General features: G+C 42.6%; 1 protein-coding gene and 1 pseudogene across 3 annotated transcripts; both read left to right on the top strand.

Moving 5' to 3' along the window:
- The first annotated feature begins 1789 nt into the window (after positions 1–1789).
- Positions 1790–5537, top strand: LOC139535962 (putative nuclease HARBI1). Of its 3 annotated transcripts, XM_071335965.1 has the most exons (10): positions 1790–2553; positions 2641–2817; positions 2908–2969; positions 3052–3138; positions 3226–3267; positions 3336–3509; positions 3589–3624; positions 3723–4277; positions 4559–4670; positions 4765–5537. In XM_071335965.1, the coding sequence occupies exons 1-7, from the start codon at positions 2361–2363 to the stop codon at positions 3622–3624; spliced, it is 771 nt and encodes a 256-aa protein (XP_071192066.1). In that variant the 5' UTR covers positions 1790–2360; the 3' UTR covers positions 3723–4277; positions 4559–4670; positions 4765–5537. The 3 variants fall into 3 exon arrangements, with proteins under 3 accessions (XP_071192066.1, XP_071192069.1, XP_071192068.1); XM_071335968.1 differs by having other exon boundaries at positions 1790–2817; positions 3336–4277; XM_071335967.1 differs by having other exon boundaries at positions 1790–2817; positions 2908–3138; positions 3226–4277.
- A 1445-nt stretch (positions 5538–6982) lies between these two features.
- LOC139535282 (ammonium transporter Rh type B pseudogene) lies at positions 6983–8117 on the top strand (annotated as a pseudogene).
- The last annotated feature ends 1568 nt before the right edge of the window (positions 8118–9685 follow it).

Raw genomic sequence — 9685 nt, 5'->3', positions numbered from 1 at the left:
ACGTTGCTTCCACGTAATTTCAATGAAATTACATTGAACCAATGTGGAATAGACGTTGAATTGACATCTGTGCCCACTGGGATAGACCTACATCACCAGAAGAAGAACACCCATATCTAATAATCTACAGGGGTGTGCATACTATCTTTTATGTTGTTTAAATGATTGGAATTTAAAAGTTGTGGAAAAATCTAGACAACTAAATATGAGGCATATGAGCCATTTGGAGTTGACAAGCAAGATATTTCTACATGACACCCCCTCCCACGTAGTCAAAGAAGGTGGCTAAACGAAGATAGTTCACTCAGGCCGTTCATCATTGAAAAAAAAAAAAAGGTCAGTTCCAGTCTACTTAACCAACACCAACCCAACGCTGCAACCTAGTCTCATAGTAGTTCTTATTATTATGTACGTAAATCCGAGAAATATCATTTACTATTATATGTATGGTATGTATTCATTTGTGAATGTCCAACACCCATTTCTTATGATATGTTCTGAATTACAATTTGTATTAAATGTCACGAATTTGCAAAACGAACAATAGATCGAGCATTTGCAAAATGTACAATATGTTACGAATTAGAAAAATGTATGAAATGTTTACGAATTCTAGCTAGGTGGCTAAGCGGCTAAAATTAGCTATGCTAGGAGTTAGGTTAAAGACTTAAGGTTAGGGTTAGGTTAAGGGGAAGGGTTAGCTAAAAGGGTTAAAGTTAGGGGAAGGGTTAGCTAAAAGGGTTAAAGTTAGGGGAAGGGTTAGCTAAAAGGGTTAAAGTTAGGGGAAGGGTTAGCTAAACGGGTTAAGGTTAGGGGAAGGGTTAGCTAAAAGGGTTAAGGTTAAGGTTAGGGTAAGGTTTAGCTAACATGATAAGTAGTTCCAAAGTAGCTAAAAAGTAGTAAGTAGTTGAAAAGTTGATAATTAGATAAAATTGTCCATGATGGGATTCAAACTCGCAACCTTTGTGTTGCTAGACGTTCACGTTGAACGCCCACCCATCCACACCGACCAACCACCATAATTTGGTTTTTGCTTTATGGAACCATCTGTCTTAAGTAACCATTCCAAACGTAACATATCATACTAATTTGAGTATCACAGATTTACATTTACTATATTACATCTAGTCTAGTCTACCAGTGTGATTCTCCCCCTCTCCTCCCAGCCAGCATAGATAGATTTAGGGAGTGAGGGACACAATGGAGAACGGCAATTGGTGAGCTTAGAGCAGGTTCCTGACGATAAATATGTTTTAAGTTATAGGCTGCTACCTATATGTCTAATATATATGAAACTAAAACGTAGGCTAGGGTAGGCTAGTCTAGAAAGCAGTTTGTGTTAAATTGAGATAGGCTAGATAATGTTATCCTAGGCTACATTTTAAATATCATATAGAAAGCATTACATATGCAAAAATATGCCAAATCTACAAAGTTTATTGTATGACATGCACAATTCAAGAAAACAGTTTTGGGGTTTTCTAAAACCCCACTCAGAGATGTCATAGATGAGAATGAGTAGGCCTACTCATAAACTGAGTGGGAAATTGGCACAGCAAAATAGTGCATGCCATCCCTGAAAATAAATCATAGCTTACAAATTGTGAGAATACAAAAGATAATTACTATCAGGTGGGGTCGAACTTTGGAGGACCACTGTTGTAGAGAGTTCCTGTAATGTCTATGTATTCCCACTAGATGCCAACATATTCACACAATGAAACACAATTTGAAACAGAGCTTGCCTGCAATGCATCAATGTTTACAAAATCACTTGCCAATCCAACACCTGGGGCCTGTTGCACAAAAGTAGAATTAAGACATCCGGGATAAATGACTCAGCTGAGCTCAATGAAGCCAAAACATGTGCGTCCAGGCTTAATTGGTTGCACAAAGACCAAGCCAGGATGAGCAGACACGGATTCATTAAGCCAGGTGAAACCAATCCTGGATAGGTGCGCGCTCACGGCTCACTCAAATAGACCCCGCCACAGATCACAGATTAACTGATTTACCATGGCAACTAGAGCCGCGTACTTTTCCCCGTCGGAAGCACAAATCCTCATGGAGGCATACGAGGAGGTAAAAGATATAATTAAGAAGAAAGGCAACACCGCCACAGTGATAAAGCAAAGAGAAAAAGCGTGGCAAAGTATTGCAGACCGCCTGAATGCGTAAGTAGTGCACAATTACACACTCACCGCTCCGCTGAAACATCACAATTACAATTCAAATATTTAATTCACATCTCCAAAAATGCAGTTGTACTGTAATTATGAAACGGTTAAATTTTTTAATTGAAATGCACTGCAGATATGAGTGAAATTGTGTAAAGTAACTCCATCACACTGTATAAAGCTATGATACATTTTTTTATATTTTTACTGAAAACAAGACAAAAATACCAAGTAATTTTTTGCAGTGTGACTCCATTAAATGTGTGTGTGTGTGTGTGTGTGTGTGTGTGTGTGTGTGTGTGTAGATTAAACATGAACGGGCCAAAACGGACATGGCAGCAGGTCAAAATCAAATACAAGAACATTCTGCAGAATGGTATGGTCCCTGACTAATATTTAACAAAGCACAAGCATATATTGTACCCAGAAGGTGCCTGCTCACACATTGTCTGTACTGTTTTAGCAGTGAAAAAGAATACCCACAGACAAGGCACGGGTGGTGGGTCACCAAAGGCTGACCTTACCCCAGCAGAGGACATGGCCTTGGAGCTAAATAAAGGCAGGCCCGTCTTAGAGGGGATCCCTGGGGGGAAAGAGACGAGCATAGGTTCCTCCCAAGATGCCACCCGCTTCATTCAAGGTATGTCCTTCCATCTCTACATGGGATACAACCACATTCATATTGAATCAATTTGGACTGTCTGACTTTGGTTTACCTATTGCCTTGCAGTGTCTGGCAGCACTGTGTTCCTGTTAGAGCCACCAGCACAAGCACCAGACGATGCTGATCCAGTGAGTACTCCATCAAAGGCATACTGTAGGCCTGGCATGTCTTGTCTACTAGCTTCAATATGAATCCGATTAAATGTGATAGGGTGAAGGCCCCAGTGCAGCAGCAACAGCACATGATGGAGACGATGATGAGGAGGAGACCATCTCTCTGGATTCCAGAAGGCATGAGGTATCATGTTAAGACTGTGAAAGTACTATTTACTCTACAATGGTGAGGAGTCCTCATCAAAATCAAAAAATCTAATTTCTTTTACAGGACCCAGATGCTATACAGTGGGAAAACCAGCCTGGCAACATAGTGCGTATTAATAAAAGGACACCACATCCTGCCAAATTCCAGCTGCGCTAATTGTATTGTGTTCACAGAGCTCACAAGCTATCAGAAAGTTGTATGGCAACCACCTCCGGCGCCAAATAGAACTGGCAGACATAGACATTCAGTACAAGAAGAAAAAGATGGAAAATCTTGCACTGGAGTCCGAAATAAAAAAGAGGACAATTAGGAAACTGGACCTTGAAATAAAAAAACTTGAGAGGGAGGTGAGATATGCCTTCAATGTACACTGTATGCTAACTGTAACACAAATGTATTAATCATTATTTTTCTTTCCTCCCCCAGCTCCAAGAAGATGACACAGCTCAAAATAAAAATTAGGTATATTCTCGTAAAGTCAAGTGAGCCATGACATATGAGCTCTTATTGTGAGCACACAGGACGGTGGCATCTTTCTAAGGTTTTTTTTATTTTCCCAGCAATCAGTACAACCAAGTCATCGTTATAAGGCATCGCCCTCTTTTGCCCACCCCCCCAGCACCAGGTGTGGCCACTAGCCTATATGAAGGCCCAAAATTGTGTGTTCCTTTCTGCTCTGACAATGGCATGCCCATTCGTGCGAGATGTGGTGGATGAAGAAGCACTTGTGCTGAGGAGAGCCTTCAGGCGAGAAAGGGTCTTCAGGGACCGGTTGGACCCACTGGCCTTCCCTGATGACCATCTATATGAAAGATACAGGTTTTCTGCAGATGGCATCAGGTATCTATGCAGACTACTGGGTCCCAGGATTAAGCACCGCACTGCACGGAGCCATGCACTGAGTGTGGAGCAAATGGTTTGTGTGGCCTTGCGCTTTTTTGCTAGTGGAGCCTTCCTGTACTCAGTGGGGGATGCAGAACAGCTGAACAAGGCCACAATTTGCCGCACAATAAGGAGTGTGTGTCTGGCTATCAAAGCATTAGCAGATGTCTTCATCTCCTTCCCTGGCCACAGAAGACTCTGTGACATCAAAGAGGAGTTCTATAGGATTGCAGGTAAGAGGATCTACAAATTACAGGACAACTGTTAACACATAGTAGGATACTCATTACTTTGTGTGACAGGTTTCCCCAATGTCATTGGTGCAGTGGACTGCACACACATAAGGATAAAAGCCCCCTCAGGTGCCCATGAGGCCGATTTTGTGAATAGGAAATCCTTTCACAGCATTAATGTTCAGGTGAACATAACTTTTTGATATTGTCCATTGACGAACACTCTGCATTGCCAGTGATGTGCATTGATTGGTGTAATATTCCTCATCTTATGATTTCAGATGGTCTGCAATGCTGACTGTGTGATCAGCAATGTTGTGGCAAAATGGCCTGGCTCAGTCCATGACTCCAGAATCTTTCGGGCCTCTGAAATCTATCAGTGCCTATCACAAGGTAAGCCACACAACCCCTATTTATAACCATCATGGCTGTGTCAAGAATATCACTGTGTTTATGAGGTAGTAATGATGAGATTTTGTGTTGACAGGTGAATTCTCTGGTGTGTTGCTGGGAGACAGGGGGTATGGCTGCCAGCCTTTTCTCCTGACACCTTTCACAGACCCCCAGGAAGCACAGCAGGCCTACAACCATGCCCATGCCAGGACCAGGGCCAGAGTTGAAATGACCTTTGGCCTCCTGAAGGCACGCTTTCACTGCCTTCACAAATTAAGGGTCAGCACTGTTAGGGCATGTGATATTACTGTGGCTTGTGCTGTCCTCCACAATGTGGCCTGCCTGAGGAAGGAGAGGGCCCCCAGAGTGCCACCAGCCATGGACTGGGACAATCCGGCAATCTTCCCTGATGACGACAGTGGTCGGCTGCTGAGGGACCAATATGTGTTGAATTATTTTAGTTAGTATGTGTGCTTTCAATTTTGGTTAAATATGTCCTGCGGTGGCAGAGGAATTTGGGTTTTTTTGGGTTCGTTTTTTGACGAATTTGGCCTCTTATGATGTTTGTGCGGTATACTGTGTGTAATACAAGGCTGCAGGGAGGCTACTGCATCCATTCATTTGTCTGTTCAGTTGATGTGTATGGATTTGTCCTGCATTTATTTTAGTGTGCAGACATGCAGGGTGTGTTATATACAGACCTTTGAATGTGTATGTATCATTTTGTATAATATGCTTGGATTCTGTGCTTTCCATCTTGTAGAGTCACTGTGACTTAAGTTTCGAAAGGAGCTGATGGTTTACCTGCTTTGTTTTGTCCTTATTCAATAAAGGAACATAATGTTACACATTGTGTTTTTATATTCATATGGAATGTGTATTTGTTTATATGACAGAGTACTAGGGCCACACTGAAGAAAAAGGATAAAGTCATAAATTTATGAGGCTGGTTCTTTCTGCAGAAAAGCTACATATTGTTTTTACAGTTTTGATACTTATGACAATGTGATACTTAATATTCTGGCACATCAGCATGTCTTTGTTTATGAAACCATACTGAAGTACAATTTCACGAAATGCCCCACATCTGTCATTTTAACAACTGTCCTCCTTTAAAACAACTGGTTACAATATTATGACTTGTGTTTTTTTCCCCTCTGTGGCCCTAATATTCTATCATTTTATATATAGCCTTATAGTCTATGGGAAACTGTAAATTATCTAATGATAGCAACATCATCTAAAAATCATTTTTTATCCAAAATCATTGAAATTAATGATCACAAACGTTTAAATAATAACAGTGGGTCTAGTTATATGTGATAACAATGTATAGTGAGCAGTGAAATAACTATTGGTTTCCATTTGTGGTGACTGCTGACTGACATTAGGGATGAGATTAAATAGATCCTGGAATTTAGCCTGGTCTGGAGCAGGCTAGCTCCACAGAATAAATCTCCATGGTAATTTATACCATAACATATCCTCCTGCCCCCTATCCATCTTTAGTGCAACCGGATTACGGATCAATTGAGCCAGGATCACCAAGATATCCTGGCTTAATCCCTTATCCTAGTTTTGTGCAACAGGCCCCTGTTCACTGATAGGGGCTAAAGCAAAGGTATTTACTCCAATGCAGAGGTGTAGTCAGAAATTCGTTGGTGGGTGGGACTGCAGAAATATGTTGTGGAATATATTGTGCTGTGTTCTAATGAAGTAGAATTACTAGTAATTGCAATGAATACATAAAATCCAAGTAAATTGTTTGAGCATTTTTTGTTTAGTAAAAGTGTTGAATACTATAATACCTTGAAGGCATTAGCTCATTAGCTCAGTGCTTTTTACAGTATTAAGACTGTATCACAACCGGCCGTGATCGGGAGTCCCATAGGGCGGCACACAATAGGCCCAGCGTCGCCCGGGTTTGGCCGACGTAGGCCGTCATTGTAAATAAGAATTTGTTCTTAACTGACTTGCCTGGTTAAATAAAGGTTAAATAAAAAAATTGAAAATAAAAAATGAATCCCTCTCACAATAGAAATTCAAATTTGAGGCTTACAGTAACAAATAGTTGGGAAGTTAAAAAAAAAACACAAAAAAACATTTACTTTCTTAATCAAAATAGACCCTGCATGGCTACAACCCTACCAATTTATTTTATCTGAATCTATAATAATTCCATCAGTACACATTGTGTTGTGAAACTGTAGAACATGCTGGTTAATTTGAGGGACGAAAGTACAACTCTGTCCTGAGTGGGAGAGATGTGGAGTCCTTGTGTAGCTGTGTGGTGTGCGTCTGCTCTCTGCCCAATGCCGGAAGTCACTTATCTGGCAGTAGAGGTAGAAAGGGAAGGAGAGAGTGCTGCTGCTAGAGTAATTGGTCTCTGTGAGCTGTCCATTGCACAATGAATAAGTCCAATAGCCTGAGGGTGCTCTTGCCACCTATGATGACAATGCCAACGGCAAGTTTCAGGAACAATGATACCAACCCTATGGACAACTCCCTGTATCGAGACTGTCCCTTCTTCGCTGACATGCAGATGAGGATCTTTGGCTGCCTGCTGGCCTTCCTGCGGCTGCCTGCTGGCCTTCATGTGGCTTTACGGCTTTAGATGGATGGTCTTCAACTTCCTGATAGCCAACTTCGCGATCCAGTGGGAAGGGCTACTTGGTCCAGGGCTACTTCCAGTTACACTCCGATGGAAAGATCCACCTTGGGGTCGTCAACCTGGTCAATGCTGAGTTTACATGCGCCGTGGTGCTTATCTCCTTCGGGGCGGTGCTGGGAAAGAACAGTCCGCTAGAGGACCTGCTAGAGGTCCATATCTTTGCAGAGTGGGCTATGCTGAAATACCTAAAGAACAATGACGCAGGTGGCTCCATCCTCATCTATCTGTTTGTCTGTTACTTTGGGTTGGGGGTCACGTTTGTGCTGTACCAGCCGCGCCTGAACGATGGCCACGCCAAAGAGATTACTAGTTACCAGTCAGACATCCTGTCAGTGATGGGCACCCTGGTTCTCTGGGTGTTCTGGCCCTCTTTCAACTTTGACCAGCACAGGCTTGTCCTGCAGACCTTCATAGGCCTCAGCTCCTTGTCGATGACAGCCTTCGCCTCATCTGCCCTAATCAACAAGAGAGGCTAGATCACCATGGCCGACATTCAGAATGTGACTCTGGCGGGTGGTGTGACTGTTGGGGCCTCCGTGGACATGATGATCTCCCCTGCAGCCGCCTATGCCCTGGGGGTCATGGGCTGCACAGCCTGCTTCACGGGATACAGGTACCTCACCCCTTTCCTGACCTGCCGCTTCTGTCACGTCTACTCCCGCTCCCCCTCTATGGCGCTCGACGTCGCCAGTTTATTCATTATTACGCACACCTGCCACCATCATTACGCGCACCTGCGCCTCATGAGACTCACCTGGACTCCATCTCCTTCTTGATTACCTCCTCTATATCCGTCACTACCTTTGGTTCTGTCCCCAGGCGTTATTGACTCTGTTTCTGTGTTTCATGTCTGTACGCAACTCGTGTTTCTTGTTTTGTTCTATGTTCCGTTTTTTATTAAACTCACTCCCTATACTTGCTTCCCAATTCTTAGCGTACACTGTCACGACTTCCACCGAAGGTGGCTCCTCTCCCTGTTCGGGCGGTGCTCGGAGGTCGTCGTCGCAGGCCTACTAGCTGCCACCGATCCATTTTTCCTTTTCATTTGTGTCTGTCTGTTGTTGTTATCACCTGTGTCTGATTAGTTAATTTCGGTGGGTTTATTAACCTCCGCTGCCTGCTAGTCTTTGTGCGGGATTATTTTGCTGTGTTAGCTCTGTTAGGGGTCCGTGTTTGCGCCACAGGGATTTTTCCCTCACAGTCGTTGTACTGTTGGTACTGTGTTAGGAGTAGAGGTTTCTCCTCCGTGTGTTTCGTGATGGTTCCCCCTTTGCTGCTATAACAGCCTCCACTCTTCCAGGTTGTCTTTTTACTAGATTTTGGAACATTGCTGTGGGGACATGCTTCCGTTCAGCCACAAGCACATTAGTGAGGTTGCGCACTAATGTTGGGCAATTAGGCCTGGTTCGCAGTCTGCATTCCAATTCATCCCAAAGGTGTTAGATGAGGTTGAGGTCAGGGCTCTGTGCAGGCCAGGCAAGTTCTTCCACACCGATCTCAACAAACCTTTTTTGTATGGACCTTGCTTTGTGAACTGAGGCATTGTCATGCTGAAACAGGAAAGGGCCTTCCCCAAACTGTTGCCACAAAGCACAGAATCGTCTAGAATGCCATTGTGTGCTGTCGCGTTAAGATTTCCCTTCACTGGAACTATGCGGCCTGAATCATAAAAAACAGCCCAGACCATTATTGGCCTACACACAATATTCCATCATGTCAAAGTGGAATTATGTTTTTAGAGATTTCAACAAATTGATTAAAAAGGAAAAGCTGAAATGGCTTGAGTGAATATTCCACTCCTTTGTTATGGCAAACCTTGTTTGCAAGTTTGATTGCACACATAACACAAAGGGGATATCATTGGGAGTACATATTAGGCATCAACAAGGTCACAAGATTTATTGATATAGTGCCATCAGAAAGTATTCACACCCCTTGACTTTTTCCCCAAAAAACTGTCACAGCCTGCGTTTAAAGTGGATTAAATTAAGATTTTTTTTGTCATTGGCCTACACACAATACCCCATAATGTCAAAGTGGCATTACTTTTTTAAACATTTTTATAAATTAATAAAATGTTTTAAGGTGAAATGTTTTAAGACAATATGTTTTCAACCCCTTTGTTATGGAAAGCCTAAATAAGTTCAGGAGTAAAAGCTTACTTAACAAGTCACATAATAAGTTGCATGGACTCACTCTGTGTGCAATAACAGTGTTTAACATGATTTTTGATCATCTCTGTACCCCACACATACAATTATCTGTAAGGTCCCTCAGTTAAGCAGTGAATTTCAAACGCAGATTCAACCACAAAGACCAGGGAGGTTTTCCAATGCCTATTTGT

The sequence above is a fragment of the Salvelinus alpinus genome, chromosome 12 (genome assembly GCF_045679555.1).
Source record: "Salvelinus alpinus chromosome 12, SLU_Salpinus.1, whole genome shotgun sequence".
Classification (NCBI taxonomy): domain Eukaryota; kingdom Metazoa; phylum Chordata; class Actinopteri; order Salmoniformes; family Salmonidae; genus Salvelinus; species Salvelinus alpinus.
Note: the sequence above shows the minus strand (reverse complement) of the source record. Positions and strands in the feature narration are given on the sequence as shown.